General features: G+C 40.0%; 1 protein-coding gene across 2 annotated transcripts in view; it reads right to left on the reverse strand.

Annotated features, from left to right (window-relative positions):
* The window catches only part of LOC143770046 (cGMP-dependent protein kinase 2-like), a 363,231-nt gene that overhangs the window by 34,640 nt on the left and 306,436 nt on the right, over nucleotides 1-22,155 (reverse strand). For both annotated transcript variants that reach the window (XM_077259271.1, XM_077259272.1), the window contains 4 exons: nucleotides 18,927-19,016; nucleotides 8,855-8,996; nucleotides 8,021-8,184; nucleotides 4,208-4,330 (listed from right to left, as the gene is read on the reverse strand). In XM_077259271.1, coding sequence (XP_077115386.1) covers nucleotides 4,208-4,330; nucleotides 8,021-8,184; nucleotides 8,855-8,996; nucleotides 18,927-19,016 — 519 coding nt within the window. The remainder of the gene's footprint in view (nucleotides 1-4,207; nucleotides 4,331-8,020; nucleotides 8,185-8,854; nucleotides 8,997-18,926; nucleotides 19,017-22,155) is intronic.

Below are 22,155 nucleotides of genomic sequence, written 5' to 3' on the forward strand. Positions count from 1 at the left end.
GCATGAGTCATGAGTCACTGCAAAAGTCCCTAGCAGGGGGAGCATGGAGCAGCTGGGTCAGAAGTTAAAGAGGGGCATGATTTATGCAAGAAAAAGATACTTCCTGTTTCTACATACAGCAGAGAAAAGAAAACAATGAACTGGGTAGAAAGGCAAAATGACCAATTGTAAGTACCCAGTGCTATATAATATGATGATTGTAATATTTTAAGAGGATGAAAACTTTGATTGGAGGAGTTCTTCTTTAAGGAATTGTATTACGGCATGTACACAGTAATTATGTCCCTATCAAAGCTCCTTAGTGTTCTCACCAGTGATAACTGCCTCCATAGTATGCTATCGCCATATTCACCCCCTTACACACAATATGATAGACTGTCAGTATGATACCCCCACTGGGTATGATGGCCCCTACAGCTCCCTACTTCATATGAGGACCCCCATAGTCTCTCACACAGTATGAGGGCCCCCACAGTCCACTACTTAGTACAAAAGCCCAGAATGACCCTCCCACAGTATGAGGGCTCCCCATTCAGTAAAATGGTCCATACCACTTCCCTCTAAATATTATGGCCCCCACTAGACTCTCATTTAGTATTATAGCCCCTATCAGCCAGCCTCACAGTATTTTGGCCCCCCACTAGATGATTACTCAGTATAAAAAAGTTACACACCATGCCCTGTTCCTCTGATGCACTGTTCCAGTTTGTGTAGTATGAGTAGTAAGGCTTCAGCACAGCAAGCGTGATGTAGTGATGTCATCGTACCTGCAATGCCCGGAGTCCCAGACTCACAGCCACAGGCTAAATGGTGGATGAGGATTTGTCTCCTTGATCCATTATTCTATTCAATAGTATGTGTTTATCCTGAGGAAGAACTATGGTCAGCATCTACCATTTTGCCAGGTATATTTTACTTTCAAACGCTGGCAAGATACCAAGCCACATGGGTAAAGAAAGTCCAAGAAACCAGTCCCTTGGGTGTTTTTTCTCGAGGCTACTCACCTTGAATGAAAGGTCTCTCCATATGCATGCATATATGGAGAAACATCTTACTTAAGTGAAGCAGAAAAAAATCTGCTGAAGACTGACCTCGCGGCTTGGTTCCTGGGCAGCATTTGAAAGTATATTTTAGGCCAGGGTCACACTTGCGAGTGTGTTGCGAGAAACTGATGCAAGTCTCTCGCATCAATACCCAGCACTGCCGCCGGCACTTGGGACTGGAGCGTTCAGCTGCATAGAAATACATGCAGAAGCAAACTCCAGTCCCGAGTGCCGGCGGCAGTGCTGGGTATTGATGGAAGAGACTAGCGCTAGTTTCTCGCATCACACTCGCAAGTGTGACCCTGGCCTTACTCTTTAACAATGCAATGTCTCAGAGTTAGGGCAGAAACAGACTGCCATATTCCTTGTGAAATCACATTGTAAACTTTGTACTGGCTGTCGGCTCTCCTGACCTGAGCTTGACAGCTGCATAGAAATACATCATACTGTCTTGCTCAGGTCAGTAGAGGTGCCAGGCCAGTCCATGCAGTGCAATGCGATTCTTGCACGAGAAATATGGCAGTCTGTCTCTGCCCTAAGACATACCTGCCTGGAATGTTAGTCAGAGTCTGATACATGCTGCCAGTGATGCAGCAGTATGTATCAGCTGTGAGATTCGTTTTAAGTAAACCATTTGTGATTAATTTGTAATAATAGAGGTGAAAGTTGTTGTGAAATTGAGGAAAAATAATGTTAGCATTTGCAATTCAGAGAGATGCTATACAAGTGCTGCATTAGATTCAAGCATAGGATGGGTTATGCCACTGATGACCTAGTTTACGCACATGTTGGAATGTTTGTTATGGCTGCCGCCAAAGCATTTGACATACCAGTAAGTCTTGCTCTCCAGGTTAAGAACATTTAAGGGTGTTGTCTCGAGAAGATGCCCCACATAGATAGTGGCTTGCTCCTCACATCACCATCAAAGAACTAAGTTTGCTTGAGAAGTTTCTTTCAGTCTGCATTTTAGTCAATGGTGTACATGTGTACATTGACATCCTGACTCTGCCAGAGCCACTGTTTGCTCTGAACCCCAGCTTCATGAGCCAGTGCATGTTGACCCAATTTTTGAAACTTTGCTTTAGCAATGAGCACAAAGTATCCAGTTGTTAAGTCCAAATACAGAGGAAACAATAAGAGGCAAAAGGTTAATCCTATCTTTCTCTGTCTTCAAAACCCTATACTTCATTTAAAAAAAATAAAAATAAACTAAATATGAAAATAACTCAAAAGGGAAAATGTTTTTGAGTGTTTTTTTTCTTTTTACAAGGGTTTGAAAATTAAAAACGTTTTTTGATTTAAAAGCTTTTATACATCAGACTGCACAGGATATAATGGTGGTTTTGAACATAAAACGTAGCTGAGTGCTGGCTTAGCCATTTTTCAGAAGACTATATTACTAGTGGATAAAGACGCTGGCTTATGTCCCTGGAGTTCCCTTGTTGCCAAGAGTATTTCTTGTACCCTGCACTCAAAGAGGAGAATTGAACTGTTTTTCAATTGAATCCCTTATAAAGGAATGTTTATTAATAAAAATAAGTAAAGACAATACACTGCTGTCAATGGAATGGAAATAAATATACTGAAAATGTATACTATGCAGAAACTGCCAGGACTGACACATATGTTTACTTTATAGGCTGTGTGCCAATTCTATGGCATGTGCATCTAAAATTATTGGTATACAATTGGTATTCAAAAATAAAAAGTTAAAATCATTGACGCAATGTACAAGTTTCTACAGTGTATATTGTTTTGGGATATAAGTGTAAGGTCATGATCACACGTTCAGTATTTTACCTAAATACTTGTAAGTCAAAACCAGGAGTGGATGATAAATACAAAAGTGGTGACGTGTGTCTGTTATACTTTGCCTCTGATTCTTCCACTCCTGGTTTTGGCTTATAAATACTGATGTCAAATAGTGAACGTGTGAACGTGGCCTTAGTGCAAGGTGTAACTTGTAGAAGGGTCTGTATGGCTTAGTTTGGAATAGAAAGATCCTGCATTTGAGTTTGATAGGTATTAGAAGGAGAGGGCTGGAGAAAGAAAGAATCAAGACGACTGTCTTTTACGTAAGGTAGGGATTCAGGCATGCCAACCCCCTGCACTTTCCAAGCCTAGAACCTAGTTCAATATTATAGCTGTTGGATGGATAATCATTAGTGATGAGCGAGTATGCTCATTACCCGAGTTTCTCCGAGCATGCTCAAGTGGTCTCCGAGTATTTCACCGTGCTCAGAGATTATGTCAATGCAGCTGCATGATTTACAGCTGCTAGACAGCTTGAATACTGTTTTTTTTTAACTATGAAATGTCCCAGTATTTCAGAGAGAAACATATTTTAATAGCCTCTGGGGACCAAGCCAAACAGGACACTAGTCGGACAGGCGGGTTTTGGCGGCTTCCCCCACCCACTGACTTGGAATAACATATCTTGTGCTATACATGCAAGCAGAGTGAGACCTATAACTTCAGGGCAGCAGGCGGGGATACCAAACGACTCATCTAGATTTCCATGCGTCTCGGTCCTTTTTAAACTATGTATTTTGCTGCAGTGTTTCATAGCTAAACATACATGGCTGTAATCAGGCAGCCAGTGCCTGATCCATGTGGGCTGTGGATCTGGTGGCATGCATCAGCTGTCAGGTTCCCTTTAAGACATGTACATTTATGCAGCCTTATTTTGTAAGACTCAATTATACCACAAAGATCTTAAGCTCTAAGGGAAAGATATGTGCTTTTACTGGCTCGAAATGTGTAAAATGCTTTGTTTTCTTTGTGTTGCTGTTATAAATGTTTTTACTGTGGCGCAGAAAAAGTAGATGGCATTTTAACATAATTTTATACAACATTTAATGTCTAGTGCAATTACTTTAGTAAGTACAAATAAATTAAATTAATTTCAGTAAAACAATGTAACAAAAGTGTTTAATGCTGATGAGTAGATTATAATCTAACACATGGTAACCCAAGAAATACTGTATGAATTCTTCATGAAAGACATATATACCAGAAACCTACCTTCATCACCTGTCTTCATCACCTTCTGGTAGAGAACCTTTGAAGCAGCCATTAACCTTTCAGTGAAGCACTATCTGTATTTCCCATGGGTTTACCACCCCCTCCAGCCTTTGAATACAACAGCGTCTCATCTTCATTACCTGCAAAGCCTACGGATAAGGTCTTCAGAGCGTCGTCCAATTCGGTGTGGGAAGTCTACCTTTTCAATGCCTTTTAAAACCATGTTATAAATCTTGATGGGATCTGTTCCAGAGAATGGAGGGCTAAGAAACAGAAAAAAACTTATGAAAAATGTTATAGCTTTTTAAGGCAGACAATATAAACACTATTTGAATGCTAACCTGGGGATGCAATTTTTTCACCCACAAATTACAATGGTATCATGGCAGTTGGCTCAGCTCCACTTTGGCCTTGCAGCTCTCAGCTCAGTACATGTCTCGTCTAATTTCTTAAACAGGACCCTGCTGCCTTCTGTCACCTCAGTCAAAGGACATTAGGGGCCATCCATTGCTTAGTGGATGTATCTATAGATTTAATTAATTATGAGCTTCTTTTTGTAACTCATCTATGTAAGGAATCAGTAAGAATATGTGGCAGTATTCTTCCTTACAGGTATAATGTACTGGTATATGTATACGGTATATATACCAGTACATTAAAGGTAAAAAAAGGAAAAAATTAAAAGTCAGATTTTTAAAATAAAGTTACTAACAAATAATGATGACATCCGAATTTACATGGACTCACAGAATAAAGAAGGGGGAGACACTTTTTTTTTCTCTACATGTCCGAAATAAAACTGATGCCACTCTGAGAGTCTGATAAGAATAATCAGACCTTTTCTCATGGATGGGTAGAAAACAGTCATGTGTCCCCACCCTTTATTAGATACCTATCATGTGTTATTTTCAAAAATAAGATAGGGTCTTATATTATTTTTGATTCCAAAAGGTTGGCTACGGCTTATATCCATGAGATGCATTATGTAATTTTCTACGAAAAACCATCCATATTTATTCTTGAACAAAAAAATGAACATCACACACACACTGCACATACACATGTAAATACACACACACACACCGCACATACACCTGTAAATACACACAGACACTGCACATACGGTACATACCAGCCTGCTTCCTCTTCAGTTCCTCTAGACTCCTGCAGTTAAAGGACCTTTGGTGACATCATGGTTACATGACCGTTATGTCACCAGAGGTCCTTAAACAGTCTTAGCCTCAGAATTGAATTGCTGAAGGACCCTAAGAGAGTGAGGGTCCTGAGAAAATGCCCAAATATACCCCCCTCCCTCTAACTTTGGCCCTGCATACCAGCCTGTCTCTTCTTTAGTTCCTCTAGACTCATGCAGTTAAAGGACTTTGATGACATCATGGTCACCAATGGTCCTTAAGCAGTTTTAAACTCAGAATAAAAATGATGGGAGCCCCTAAAAGAGTGGGTGCCCTGGACAATTGACTAGTCTGCCCCCCAACGCTAGTCCTGGCTAGCAACTAGAGCTTATTTTTGGAGTAGGGCTTATATTTTAAGAATGCTCCAAAAATCCTGTAAAACCATGGTAGTGAATATTTTTGGAGAAACACAATGTATTTGTTTACCTTATGTGCACATTTTATGTATTAGTATGTGAGTATGCAGTAGGGGCATGATGGGCATCGCTGGCACATGACCATTACAGGTAGGCATTTTACTGTGTCTGCCCCTGATTTATAGGAAGGTCATTTATAGGAAGGTCATTGATTAATTTTCTGCAGGATTGTTAAGGCTATAAGGTTCTGTGTGGGAAATATGATTTTAATGGCAAAAATGTCAGTATTTTCTATATGAATATTATGATAATGAAAAGATCGGATCACACATACTACGGTGTTGTCAACACTTGAATGAGGCTGAGTGCAATACCAGATAACATATGAATAAGATTGGCAGTGTTTCTGTAATAAACAAAAGAAGATCTAAATGAGCTTGGAATGGAATATTGAAAAATATCTTAGTTTCTAATTTTGATAGTAAGAGCTGGACCTTTTTTTTTTTTACAAAGTTTACTAAAGTACAAGTTTTCAGAATAATCATGCAATAACGTAAGCTATTATTAAGTGTACTAAATGTACCTTACAGCTCTGCAGCTGTTACTTGTTGAAAAAAAAAATAAAACCAATCTTCTACATTAATGTATGCTGAATTCTTGTTCGTTTTTGTCCCATTTTCACAGCTTTTGTTATTGCTTGTCTTGTATCAAACAGTCTACTTGTATAATTAAGCAAATATTTAAGTTAAAGTTTGTTTAAAAGAATTTGGCAGATCAGGGTGACAGTTTTATGAATTTCAGTATGCATGCCTAGTTTAAAATATACTTAGATAAGTCTTCTATAATTAACTACAACAATGACAAAAAAAATCCGTCCTGCCCTTAAAATAAAAAACACATTAAGTATGACAGATGTGCATTTAACCAATAATATCAAAGAATTTTCCACACAAAAGCCGTAATGTGCAATACCATGCAAAAGCCTAGGCAAATGTAGAAAATATTCTGTGAAGCATGAATTCCTTCAAAAATGTAAGTGTTAAGAGATAAATAAATAAAATTTTGAAGGAACTCGGCAGGGAGGTTGATCTAAACATCCTGGAGAACTAACCACAGATCTTCTATGGCTGCAGACTCGTTCAAAACCCTCTGTCTCTTCAGCGAATCTCAGCCAGACTCAATGATGTTGTAATCAGGGCTCTGTGGGCGCATAACATAATTTCCTGGTCTTCTTGTTCTTCCTCACACAGAAGATAAATCTTAATGACAATGACATTGGCTGTATGTTTGGTGATGCTGTCCTGCTGCAGAATACATTTGGAGCTAATCAGATGCCTCCCTGATGGTAGTGCATGATGTATAAGTATTTGCCTTTATTTCTCAGCACTGAGGACACCATTAATCCTGACCAAATCCCCAACTCCATTTCCTGAAATGCAGGCCCAAACTTGTAAGGAACCTCTGCTATGTTTTACTATTGCCGGCAGACACTCATTATTGTACATTGCGATCTCCAGCCCTTCACAGAATTAGCTGCCTTCTGTTACAGCCTAATACTTCACATTTTGACTCAGAACACCTGTTGCCATTTTTCAGCATCTCAGTTCCTATGTTTTCATGCAAAGTTGAGGTATCATTTACATTAAATGGGTATAGCTTGGTGCCACTGGTTGGTGCCAGATCTGTGCTGATGACACTGCTGGATTTCGTCCAATATTGAAGGAAAGTAAACATGATGTGTTTTTAATTTGCTGCACTAAGTTTTCTTGGCTGACCACTGAATGTACGATTTTCTATGTTGACCATTTCTTGGTGTCGCTTCAAACGAAATCCAACATCACATCCTAAAATCTCCACTACTACTTTGACATCTTTTCTTTGCAGAGACGTTGCTGATGCAGTATAACTACCTTATGTCTTGCTGCTGTGCTTAGTCTTGATATGTTCTATTATCTGTGACATGAGACTGTCTTCAACGTCACGTTTGTAGCAGATTTTGCCTGTTACTTAGTTTTAAGCGTTCTACACAACTGATTCAGTTAATAACTGTTTTTTTAACCTGCCTATAAAAGTGGTTCTCATTATAATCTATTTGGTATAATATGTTTCTCATTCAATTTACTATAATTTTAGAAAATCCCAAGTGTACCTAGTAGAATTTAAACAGTTTTGAAGGCAAAAGAGTGGTCACATCAAATTATTCAATTTAGACTGCTCTATGATTCATTCCCTTTACATTTTGTTACAAAATAAAATGTATCATTAATATTTTATTTTTTAAAGCATTCCTACTTTGAAGCAGTATGTCCACACGTTATTAAAACTTTTGCACAGTACTGCAAATGCCCAACCCACTGACAAATTAATTCCAAAATACTATATTCTTCATAAGATAATTACTCACCTTCCAGTTAAGAGTTCATAGATGAGTATACCGAGAGACCAGTAATCTGCTCCAAAGTCATGTCCTCTGTTCATGATTATCTCTGGGGCCACATACTCAGGAGTTCCACAAAATGTCCATGTCTTTTTTCCTGGTCCAATCTTTTTTGCAAACCCAAAATCTACCTAAAGAACAAGAAAAATAAGTCAATATAAAGGACGAGTCATCATTAGTCATCAGTATGTTAATAGGGAATATTGTTCTTTTACTAAAACATAGATGCACAACTATGACTGATTTTTGTTGCTGATTTCTTTAAAGCCTCCTTCAGATGTCTGTTTTTCTCATGTATGAGAACAATTAACTGATTATTTTGATCAGACTGTGACCAGAGTTTGACCAGAGCTTGATTAGAGTGTTGTGAAAATGTCATCAGTTTTTCTCATATGTGGAGAAAAAAAAATGTTTCTCCACCTTTTCCCTTCTGACTGTGAAAATCGGACAACACTCGAATGTTATGCTAGTGTGGACTAATTTTTCCACAGAAAAGTAGACTTGCATTGCCAATTTGGGTCTGGTCCTCAAATCGAAATTGGTCATGTCACCTAGACTTTCCATGGACTGCTCTGTCTGTGAAAAATCATGGACATGTGAATAGACCCATAGAGTATCACAGGTACAAGTGCTATCTGTGAAAACCATAGATAGCACTCTTACACAAAAATTGGACATCTGAATAAAGCCACATAATTTGATCAAGCGTAGCAAATTTCCAAAAGGTTTAGCATTTTTTGTATATGTCCTCCTTTGGCTTATAATCTTCAGACCACTTTCATTCCTCATTCTCCTACTAACCATCTTTATATATCCCTCAGAATCAAGAAGAAGATTCTCTGGTTTGAGGTCTCGGTAGACTATTCCTCGATTGTGCAGGTAGTCAAAAGCTTCAAGAACACATCCAATGCAGAATCGGGCAATCCCTTCCTCAAAAGAGCCCCTGAGTTTCATAAAGTAGAAAAAAATTACAATTGATAAATTTTACAGTGGAGCATCCGAGGTGCTTATTAATGCAGATAGCAAACACAAAGAACTTATCTTATCTAAAAATCTTTGATTAGAGCTGATATAAGAGCAAGGTAACTAAGAAAATTGGCTGGGGATCCATGGTGAGACACATCCAATTAGCACATTTATTGCAAAATGTATACATTAAAATAACAGAATAATTACTGTTCTCGCCTTAGGTACTATATTTACCTTGGTATCGCAATAAGAGATGGAAGGCCTCTCATATGATGAGAGGTTGGAAAAATCAGGCTTGTTTAGCTTAGAATAAAGACGACTCACAGGAGATCTCATTTACATGTATAAACATATACCGCATTTTTCGGATTATAATATGCACTTTTTTCCCCAAAATTTGGGGGGAAAATGGGGGTGCGTCTTATAATGCGGATATACCTTACCGGCCCCAGGCTGGGATGAGGGTGTGTTCAGATTTGCAGTGCAGCACGCCTCTGCAAGGGTTTAGTCCTGCGGGTGCTCGGTCCTGCGGGTGTTCGGTCCTGGGGGAGTTCGGTGCTGTGGGGGCTCTGCCGACATCTTGTCAAAGCCCAGAGCTCCCGCGGTTACTTGGTTTCCTATGCAGTGGACTATACTCTGGGAAAATAGCTGCCGGACGGGGGCGGCGCATGCGCAGATGGAGATCTCAGCACCAAGATCTCTGGAGATGCCCCCGGCCAGTAGCCATTTCCCGGAGTCCAGTCCACCGCATAGGAAACCAAGTAACTGCGGAGGCTCTGGGCTTTCGCAAGATGTCAGCAGAGCCCCCGCAACACCGAACACCCATAGCACCAAACACCCACAGCACCAGACACCCGCAGGACCGAACACCCACAGAGGCGTGATGCACTCCACATCCGAACACCCCCTCATCCCAGCCTGTGGCCTGCAGCAATGCTCCACTCCTGCCTCCTCCAGCAGCATTCCAGGGACCCCGCTTTACCTCAGCCACCACCCCCAGTAAGCAATAAGAAGCATGGATTATAAGAAGCACCACCATTTTATTTAAAAAAGGTTTTTTCCTATTTTGCTCCTCTAAATTTGGGGTGCGTCTTATAATCCAGTGCGTCTTATAAAGCAAAAAATACAGTATGTGGTCAGTAAAGAGGACTTGCACATGACTTATTTCTTCTAAAGACCATACTAAGGACAAGGGGGCACTCATTACAGGTGGATGAAAGGCGATTCCAACAGCTAAATAGGAAAGGCTTCTTTACAGTTAGAGCAGTCAGACCGTGGAATGCGCTACAAGAGGTAGTAATGGCAGACACTATAACAACTTATATAAAAGGGCTAAACATTTCCTTAATACACATAATATTGTGAGTTTTAGTTGAATTAGTGACAAAATGCACAATTGGTGGAGAAAGGTTGAACTTGATGGACCTTGGTCTTTTTTCAACCTATGTATCTATGTAATCTTTTCATATCTGTCTGTATCTGTACTTCACGGACTGTTAATACTAGTATACTATATGTTGTATCTATTGGCTTTGCACTCTCTAAATAGTGAAATACATGGCGTGAACCTTTGATATTTAGCAGAGCTCTGTGCACAATGTCATAAAATAAATTGACGTGGTGTTTTGGTGCAGCTGGTGGGAGAGCATTTTTTACGTTTGAAACATTCTCCATTCACTAAACACATAATACACATTTAATGTAATGCGTTCCAAAAAAGCTGAAAATTTTTAATAACTCATCATCACAGAATACAACACAACATAGACTAATATTAAAAGCTACAGGCCATGTTCACACATAGCATAAAGATTGCATTATTTTTATCTGTGTTTAATCATCCAAGCAAAGTGGATAGGATTTCATGAAAATGTCTACTGATTGTGCATTTATTGAAGCTGAGGAACTGTACTTTTTTTGGTGAGTTTTTCCTATAGCCTTCTATGTGGAGTTTGAAGTCATGCATGTAGAAAACAGTTGTATTTTTAAGTATAGCATCAAAGCAAATCAAATAAAGGGGAGAACCTAGAAAAAATGAGTCAAAAATGTAATAACCAGAGAATATTGTTATGTATTTTAATGCAGTCACTTGTAGAAGGATATGAGGATAAAAGGCAGCAGAAAAAAAATGCAGCGTTAACTCTATGTGTGAACATGGCCACACATATACCAAAGTCACAACTGAAGATATTGGTAGGAAGACATATCCACAGCATGTTTACCTAAATAGGAAAGCATATGCGAACATGCGTATCCGAATATAGACGATTAGAGAAAAGGAACATATGTATATGACAGTATCACACCATAACAAGATTGCAAAGAAGGATAAAAAAAAGTTTCATTTTTGTTAGAATAAATGTTGGTGGAGAGTCCATTCAAATGCTCATCACCATTACTGGACAGCAATGCCAAAAGTTGAGGTAAATGAGATATGTACAGTATGCCCAACTATTGACTTCCTAACAAACATTCATCCTTCTTTACAATCTCATTATGGTGTAAGACTGTCATATACATTATCATTTGTTCTTTAAAACATACATCCTTATATTGTTTTATATACATATCCTATTTAGGAAAACTTTATCTTGTCTTTGCTTTAGGTGTGTAGCTTTTAAGTGTTTTTTTATATCCTGGTCTATGTTGTGATGTTACAGTATATTTTGTGACAATTTGTCACTACTGATCATTTTTTATTGGAACAAATATGGAAAATGTAGTTATATGTTAAGCATCTTATCTGGGTTTAGTAAATTGATAGATATCACCTGATAAAACCGCAGTGCAAATTTTGTAAGAAGAAGGAGGCCAATATAATACACACAAAGTCCATGTTGTAAGTTCTTAGATCTGAAGGATTTTTCAGATACTTAGATGCTCTTCCCTATTGTTGGTCATCCACATTGTGGAGACAATAAGCAATGTTGTTAGGCGCAGAAAGATGATTGAGTAAGCAACATTTCATTTTATCATACCTTTAATATTTTGTCACAACAACATTCTCACGCAGCGAGCAGTGAAGTCAATGAGTTGATCGGGGTTTCATCGTCTGTGAACTCCGGTCATCTATCTCATGTCAGCGCTACAAAGGTGGAGCTTAGCGTGTTCTGGCTGGCTTGCTGAGTGGTCGCATAATGCCACCACTCAACAAACCACCTAGATGTAGCAGAGATGAAGTTCTTCGTGGGACAGCATCCCATAGGGATTCTCGGAGGACAGGTGAGCAATATGGTGGCTTATTATTTTTTTATTTTACAGTAACAAATGGGAAAAAAGGGACTTTTCCCTATTAATAGCAATAAAGGACTTTGTTTGTTTCTTTCAAATAATGGACTTTATTATGGCTTTGTTTTTTTTACGATATGACTATGGAGTTAGTAATGGGGGTTTCTTATAGGCTCCTCTCCATTACTAACCCCTGGGCTTGATGTCAGCGGCCATAAAATAGCTGACATCAACCCAAACCCTGTTACCCCACACCAGGGCAAGTGGAAAAAGGGAGACTAAGTAGCAGATTTAGTGCATCTTATTCATGCATCATTTATGGGGAGTCTGAAGGCTGATGTTCTTAGTCTGGGAGGGGGGAATATCAATGGCCCTTTCTTAGCCTATTAATATCAGCCTGCAGCGTTCTGCCTAGCCTTTGTGGGCTATTAATAATAGGGTGACCCCATGTCCTTTTGTGGGGGGTCCCACATTTTAATAACCAGTAAAGGCTAAGTAGACAGCTGTGAGCTGATATTAATAGCCAGGGAAGCTCCAAGTTCACAAAACATCTTCCCACAGCTGTCGGCTTTTCCTCTTCTGGTTCTTAAAAATTACGGGGACCCCATGCCTTTTTTTAAAATTTTCTATATAATGAGTATACTTAATACACTGCTGATTTTACAAGCTGTCCCACCTACAAAGAATGGAGAGGTCTGTAATTTTTATCATAGGTACACTTCAACTGTGAGAGAGAGAATCAAAACATAAAAACCAGAAAATCAGATTGTATAATTTTTACATAATTAAATTGCTTTTTATTGCATGATATAAGTATTTGGTTACCTACCAACCAGCAAAAATTCTGGCTCTCACAGACCTGTTAGTTGAGAAGTCAACAACTGTTGGAACAATTGTTAGAAAATGGAAGAAACAAAAGATGACTGTCAATCTTTTTTGGTCCGGAAGTCCATGCAAGATCTTGCTTTTTGGGTAAGGATGATTCTGAGAAAGGTCAGGGATCAGCCCAGAACTACATGGGAGGACCTGGTCAATGGCCTGGAGAGAGCTGGGACCACAGTCTCAAACATTAGTTTCCTATTAGTAACACACTACGCCGTCATGGATTAAAGTCCTGTAGGGCACGCAAGGTCCCTCTGCTCACTTCAGCACATGTCTAAGCCAGTTTGAAGTTCAATGAATGGTGATCTAAATGACCCAGACGAGGCATGGGAGAAGGTCATGTGGTTAGATCAGATCAAAATAGAACTTTTTGATATCAACTTCACTTGCCGTGTTTGGAGGATGAAAAAGGATGAGTACAACCCCAAGAACACCATCCCGACCATGAAGCATGGGGGGAAAACATCATACTTCGGGGGTGCTTTTCTGCAAAGGGGACAGGATGACTGCATCTTGCTGAAGGGAGGATGGATGTGGTCATGTATCATGAGATTTTGGACAACAACCTCCTTCCCTCAGTAAGAGTATTGAAGATGGGTCTTGACTGGATCTTCCAGCATGACAATGACCCAAAACACACAGCTAGGGCCACTAATAAGTGGCTCCGTAAGAAGCATTTTAAGGTCCTGGAGTGGCCTAGCCAGCCTCCAGACCCAAACCCATCAAAAAGTCTTTGGAGGGAGCTGAAATTCAACGTTGCCCAGCATCTGCTCTGAAACCTGAAAGATCTGGACAAGATCTGTATGAGGAGTGGGCCAAAATCCCTGCTGCAATATGTGCAAATTTGTTCAAGAACTACAGGAAACTTCTGACTTCTGTAATTGCAAACAAAGATTTATGTACCAAATATTAAGTTCTGCTTTTCTATTGTATCAAATACTTCTTTGATGCAATAAAATGCAAATTAGTTATGTAGAAATCATATAATCGTCAGTGTATCAAATACTTATTTTCCTCAATGTATATACAGTATATATATCTCTTCTATTGTATTCTGATAATTCACGCTGTGAATTTGCTGATTTTGACTGATGAAATGATGGATTTCCTATGAGATGGGTGTATAAAAAAAAATCGCACTGCACATACATGGTTCATGTGCTATGCAATTTTTTTTCTCGCCCCCATTGACTTGCATTGGCGAGTCTCGTCTGATTTACGCAGCTGCTCACAGCATCTGGGTTTTTTTTTCAGTGTGAACTGAGGTGAGAAAAAAATCGCAGATGAGCACTGAATCATTGAATAACATAAGCCAGAGTGCTATCTGATTTTTATCGGATTGCACTTGTCCATTTTAAACACAGATGAGTATGAGCCCTAACTGTGTACAGGCAGCCGATTCCTTCTTTTACATATTAACACTTTAATAGCTGTGTCTTCCTCTTTTATATGGGCTGCATTATACACAAGTTGGTAAAGAATAATATTCAGTCTAAGGCTGGGGTCACACTTGCGAGTGCAATGCAAGAAACTCACGCGAGTCTCTCGCATCAATACCCGGCACTGCCGCCGGCACTCGAGACCGGAGCATTCAGCTGCATCACACTCGCAAGTGTGACCCCGGCGTAAGGTGAAGTTTAAGCTCCTGGTCAGTGATGAGGAAAACTTTCAAGTGATTTACATTTTGCTTAGTTACTATTGGTGACTTTATGATAAAAATAAGTTAATTTATTCTTCTCTTTTAATTTATGGACCAGGTAGTTGGCAGATTGGTAAAACAGGCTATATACTGCCAAACCTTAGCACTAGGCTCCACTTTACCATTCAGGTGCTCTATAAAAGGCTTTATTTTTTTCTGGGAAATCGAAAGTAAAACCTGTGTCCCTGTAATACTGGGGGAAATCACCTGACTTGGTAATCATGTAAATTTATGAAAAGTAATGTTGTAATTTCGTTTTATGTTAGTTTTGATTTTTTCATGATGGATAAGTCAGCTTCCATATTACTGTAATATTACATTTAGTAAGTTTTGTCTTAAAATAGTAAAACTTTTGTACCATAGAGAAAATTCTGTGCCGAAACATTTTTTACAGTAATAGATTTTTGCTAGTTGAGGTCCTAGTAGCCTTTTTATGATTTATGATATTTATTACACATTTACTTGTTAAAAGAAAAAGTGTACTGCATCTGTTTCTACTGAGAGGTAACTATGAAAAATTGCCAAGACTAGAGTCCTTTGAAGATGATAAGATGCAATTTTCAGTGTTTTATTGTCAGTGCCTTCTGTAATACATACTGAATTCAAATTTTTGAAATAGGAAAAGATACTTTAATCCTTTGTGAACAGTTTAAAATAAAAAAAATATATAATGAAACACTCCCTCCACCTACTCCTCCCACAAGATACAAACCTTTCAGACCAAGTGTAAAGCATCTACCTAATGCATTTCTATTAACTCTATGGGGAAAGAAAATACTATTATGCTTCCACCTATTTTTTGGCTGACACTTTACCACTTAATTACTATTACATTCCTTTTTTCTTTCTATGTTCTCTCTTCTATCACTGGTAATATTATATGGTTAAGCAGGCTGGCACTGACATGAGTACAATAGATATGGTCATTATATCTGGTAATATTGTATCTTGACTAGTATATGAAGTGGTATTATTTTCTGGCAAACGCAGTGTAAATTTATTGGCAGGACATAGTCCAGTGGCCGCATCAGTAATCTGTGTTCACCGAACAGGAGCCCTGCAAACCACGTAGTTCTTTCCAGCATCCATAACTCTTCTTTTGATTAGCCAGCCTGGCTCAACATCATAAGTGCACCTTGCCGCAACGATGATGTTGCACAACGCTGGCTAAACAGTTATAGCCAGCCACAGATACTAATGTAGCCAATGGACCAGGTCCAAAAAATTGATTGGCAGGAATCATGTTATCTATTCATATACAGTGAAGAGCAAAAGGGTAAAAATGTTTTGAACTTTTAACTTTCTTGCTCCCTATCTCATTATCCATTTCTGCTTTGAACCTGAGACTGCCATCATTTTATAGAAAATCATCTTGGATATCTCATACTTAATTTTAACTTGCAATATGCATTTAGCATATGATTAGTTATGCAGACTAATGTCATGTCACTGTATTGTTACTATTTTCCTCCTAAAGATATCAATTTATTTTTTTTTAAATTTTGTTAGCATTTTGTAAATACACATTTGGCTTTCAATACTGCCTGAATCCTTCAGGGCATGCTCTTGATCAGAAGCTAACATGTGCCAGCCAAAATTTGATCTCAGGTCTGTTCTACACATTCCCAAAGTTGGTGCACACTGGTCAAATCACTTGGGTATGTATACAGGTTTTTTTTCAATTCTACCCACAAGTGTTTGATTGGGTTGAAATGTGGGTTCTGTGGGAGCCAATCCATTTCTTCGCTAATCTTGATGTATGCTTTGTGTTTTCATACCCATAGTACTTGAGTGTATGAAGTAACTCGTCTTGTACGATACTCACATAGAACTCAGCATTGAGACCACCATCAATCCTGTACAAGCCATTGGCTGTGAAACAACCCCATATCATCAGGCTTCCTCCACCAAACTTGATATTTTCTTCAATTTCTCATTCTGTTAGCCCCTTTTTTCCCTTGTTTCTTTCAGACCCATTTGCATCTTGTCTATTGACTTTGGTGTCACCTGCTCCAATTAAAACTTTTTAAATCTTTAAATGTCCACTTTTCGTACTTGTTTGCAAACCCGAACCAACACTTCTTATGACAATATTAAAGTTGAGACATCTGCACTTTTTGGGGGGCACCATTCCAGACTTGTGTAATGTGTGTTGCACTGTGCTTGCATCAACAGATGTGATCTCACAATTATGAAGGATATGAGCCACCTCCACTGATATGTTTGTTGCACCAGAACTGATAGACCTTGGGATGAGTCGACTTGTTGACGCCAATATTTTACCTGGATGTCCACCTTTTAGCTTTTCAATGGATGGATAGACATTATTTTGTGTTCTTGCAATTGTCATGGCACTGACATGATGCAGTTTGGCAATTTTCTTGGCCAATAGACCGCTATTGTTGAGCTGGACAATGCTTCTTCTCTTTTCTTGCGAAATTGTCTTCATGGCTGCTCCTCGATTCCAACCAATGACATTTGGGAAACAACTTAACTTATTTTTTGGACTATAAGACGGTGTGTCTTATACTGAAAATTTGGGGTTCGTCTTATGGTCCGGTGTGGACCATAAGACGAACCCCAAATTTTCAGTAGGAAAATATGGGAAAAAAATGTGTCAAATGGGGGTCCGTCTTAGAGTCTGAATTCAGCTTACCAGGTGGGGGGGATCGGCACAGATGGAGGATTGGTCACTGGGGAGCGTGGTCATAGGGGTTGTTCAGTGGACCAGGCTGGTGCAGTGGTCTCCGGTAAATCCCATCCCAGGATGGTGCAGCGGTGGTGCTCTGGGGTTCCAGGGGGTTCTGCCAGCATTTTGCAACAGGTTCGGCAGTGGTGTGGCAGGGCTCCACCAGCATTTTGCGACAAGTGCAGTGGTGGTGCTCTGTGGAGGGGTGGGGCTCTGCTGGCATTTTGCGACAAGTGCGCCGGTGATGCTCTGTGCTGCCGTGATGTTCTGTGCTGTGGCGGTTCCGCCGGTATTTTGTGAATGCCCAAAGGCCCCCATAGATCCATTGCTGCAATGCAATGGCCTCTGGGAAAATGGCTGCAGGGGGTGTCGCATGCTCAGATTGAGATCTCAACAACGAGATCCCGTCCCGAGATCTCAATCTGTTGTAATGCGGTCACCTCTAGGAAAATGGCCACTGGGGGAGGCGCATGCTCAAATCTGAGCATGAGCCGCCCCCGATGGTCATTTTACAGGAGGCCACCGCATCACAGCAATGGATCTGCGGGGGCCTCCGAGCTTTCAAAAAATGCCGGCGGAGCCCCACCGCACCAACGCTGCACTACAGAGCATGAGCGCATCGGACCGGGACCACTGCCACAGTATTGTGTAAGTGTATTGCTATTATAAGATGCACCCCCATTTTCCCCCAAAATCTCATAGTCCGAAAAATACGGTAATAATACACTGAGCTATTAGTGAACGGGAGAACAAGTTGTATTTTGTAATATTCAGGAAGAAAAATATTTTTCCACCACCATGAGCAAAACAGTAACAATGCAATGACATGATAAAAATCTGCATAACTAATCTTATGCTAATTAGTTGCAAGTCAAATTTATGTATGAGATAGCCAAGATGATTGTCCATAAAATTATGGTAGTCTCACGATCAAATCAATAGTGGATGGTGAGATATGGCACCTCAAACTCAAAAGTTCAAAATATTTTTACTCTTCTGCTCTTCTCTGAACTTGAACTTAAGACCAAAGTAGTCTGGCATTTTGCCATGTGTGATGCAAGACTTGGCTTTTCTGGACTACTGGAATTTCTCCCATTATAACAAAATCAGATTATTTTGTAATTTGATAATCAGTGGGAAAATTAATACCCCATGTTTGTTCTGAAAAAGATCAGCATAGGACAAGTTCTATCTTAAAGAAGTTTGTGTTATCAGCTTGGCAATTCATGTAAAATTTGAATTTGCTGCAGGTTTTCTCATTCATTACTGTAGTAATACAATTTATATATAATAATATGGATTAGAGAAACTATTGCTTCCTTATTGAATATACCATTATATCAAAAATAGATGATAATCTTTGAGACTAGACAACTTAACAATATTAACTACTTCACGTAACTCACGTATCTCTGAGGATACTCCAGAGCTCACCACCAAGACACACCTCCAGGAGCATGTAGACATATTTGGCATCCCTGAAAGTTCTGTAGAGCCTACAAAAAAACAAAAAGAAAATGTCTGACAGCTGTCACTGAAATGAGGCCGCCAACAAACTAGATCAGCAAACCACAGCACTGTTGCCAGTAAATATTAACGCACAGTGTTTGTTGTGTTTACAAGACATTTTGTGCACTTACTATATCGGGATGTCAATAATAAGCATGCCTATTGTAAGAGCATCTGTATGTGCGGATTGTGGTCTCATGGAAAGAACTGTTCCTACTGTATATCTGGGAAAATTAAATTTACATAGTTACATAGTTACATAGTTATTAAGGTTGAAGGAAGACTTTAAGTCCATCTAGTTCAACCCATAGCCTAGCATGCCCTAACATGTTGATCCAGGGGAAGGCAAAAAACCCCATGTGGTAAGAGTAAGCTCCATCATGGGGAAAAAAATTCCTTCCCGACCCCACATACGGCAATCAGACTAGTTCCCTGGATCAACGCCTTATCAAGGAATCTAATATATATACCCTGTAACATTATACTTTTCCAGAAAGGTATCCAGTCCCCTCTTAAATTGAAGCAATGAGTCACTCATTACAACATCATACGGCAGAGAGTTCCATAGTCTCACTGCTCTTAAGGTACCTTCACACGAAGCGACGCTGCAGCGATAGCGACAACGATGCTGATCGCTGCAGCGTCGCTGTTTGATCGCTGGAGAGCTGTCACACAGACCGCTCTCCAGCGACCAACGATGCCGAGGTCCCCGGGTAACCAGGGTAAACATCGGGTTGCTAAGCGCAGGGCCGCGCTTAGTAACCCGATGTTTACCCTGGTTACCAGCGTAAAAGTAAAAAAAACAAACAGCACATACTTACATGCGTCCCCCAGCATCTCCTTCCTGACACTGACTGAGCTCCGGCCCTAACAGCACAGCGGTCACCGCTGTGCTTTCACTTTCACTTTAGGGCCGGCGCTCAGTAAGTGTCAGGAAGCAGACGCTGGGGGACGCATGTATGTGCTGTTTGTTTTTTTTACTTTTACGCTGGTAACCAGGGTAAACATCGGGTTACTAAGCGCGGCCCTGCGCTTGGTAACCCGATGTTTACCCTGGTTACCAGTGTAAAACATCGCTGGGTATCGTTGCTTTTGCTTTCAAACACAACGATACACAGCGATCGGACGACCAAATAAAGTTCTGGACTTTATTCAGCGACCAGCGACATCACAGCAGGATCCTGATCGCTGCTGCGTGTCAAACGAAACGATATCGCTAGCCAGGACGCTGCAACGTCACAGATCGCTAGCGATGTCGTTTCGTGTGAAGGTACCTTTACAGTAAAGAATCCGCGTCTGTTATTATGCTTAAACCTTTTTTCCTCCAGACGTAGAGGATGCCCCCTTGTCCCTGTCACCAGTCTATGATTAAAAAGATCAGCAGAAAGGTCTTTGTACTGTCCCCTCATATATTTATACATTAACATAAGATCACCCCTTAGTCTTCGTTTTTCCAAACTAAATAGCCCCATGTGTAATAACCTATCTTGGTATTGCAGACCCCCCAGTCCTCTAATAACCTTGGTCGCTCTTCTCTGCACCCGCTCTAGTTCAGCTATGTCTTTCTTATACACCGGAGACCAGAACTGTGCACAGTATTCTAAGTGTGGTCGCACTAGTGACTTGTATAGAGGTAAAATTATGTTCTCCTCATGAGCATCTATGCCTCTTTTAATGCATCCCATTATTTTATTTGCCTTTGTAGCAGCTGCCTGACACTGGCCACTGAATATGAGTTTGTCATCCACCCATACACCCAGGTCTTTTTCATTGACGGTTTTGCCCAGAGTTTTTAGAATTAAGCACATAGTTATACATCTTATTACTTCTACCCAAGTGCATGACCTTACATTTATCCCCATTAAAGCTCATTTGCCATTTATCAGCCCAAGCTTCTAGTTTACATAAGTCAGCCTGTAATATAAAATTGTCCTCCCCTGTATTGATTACCCTGCAGAGTTTAGTGTCATCTGCAAATATTGAAATTCTACTCTGAATGCCCCCTACAAGGTCATTAATAAATATGTTAAAAAGAAGAGGGCCCAATACTGACCCCTGTGGTACCCCACTACTAACCGTGACCCAGTCCTAGTGTGCTCCATTAATAACCACCCTTTGTTTCCTATCCCTGAGCCAACTCTCAACCCACTTGCACATATTTTCCCCTATCCCCATTATTTTCATTTTATGTATCCACCTTTTGTGTGGCACCGTATCAAAAGCTTTTGAAAAGTCCATGTACACTACATCTACTGGGTTCCCTTGGTCCAGACCGGAACTTACCTCTTCATAGAAGCTGATCAAATTAGTCTGACATGATCGGTCCCTAGTAAACCCGTGCTGATACTGGGTCATGAGGTTATTCCTCTTCAGATACTCCAGTATAGCATCCCTTAGAATGCCCTCCAGGATTTTACCCACAGTAGAGGTTAAACTTACTGGCCTATAATTTCCGAGTTCAGTTTTTGTCCCCTTTTTGAATATTGGCACCACATTTGCTATACGCCAGTCCTGTGGTACAGACCCTGTTATTATGGACTCTTTAAAGATTAAAAATAATGGTCTATCAATGACTGTACTTAATAACTGCAGTACTCGGGGGTGTATCCCATCCGGGCCCGGAGATTTGTCAATTTTTGTGATTTTTAGACGCCGCCGTACTTCCTGCTGGGTTAAGCAGGTGACATTAAATTGGGAATTATTATCAATAGTCATATTGGCTGCCATGGGATTTTCTTTTGTAAATACTGATGAAAAAAAGTCATTTAGCATATTGGCTTTTTCCTCATCCTCATCCACCATTTCACCCAGACTATTTTTAAGGGGGCCAACACTATCATTTTTTAGTTTCTTACTATTTATGTAGTTGAGATGTATGGCAGACAGCTCTCATCTCATGGTCTAACCTTCTGCATGATTACCAAGTGCTGGGAGTATTCTACAGATGACTGAACCTTTCAGATAAGGAATAGTGATGAGCGAGTATACTCGTCGCTCAGGTTTTCCCGAGCATGCTCGGGTGGACTCCGAGTATTTGTTAGTGCTGAATACATGTGAGGAATACCTGTTTGTTAGGGAATTTCCATATGTATTCAGGCTGTCCAGCAGCCGTAAATCATGCAGATG

The sequence above is a fragment of the Ranitomeya variabilis genome, chromosome 4, assembly GCF_051348905.1.
Source record: "Ranitomeya variabilis isolate aRanVar5 chromosome 4, aRanVar5.hap1, whole genome shotgun sequence".
Lineage (NCBI taxonomy): Eukaryota > Metazoa > Chordata > Amphibia > Anura > Dendrobatidae > Ranitomeya > Ranitomeya variabilis.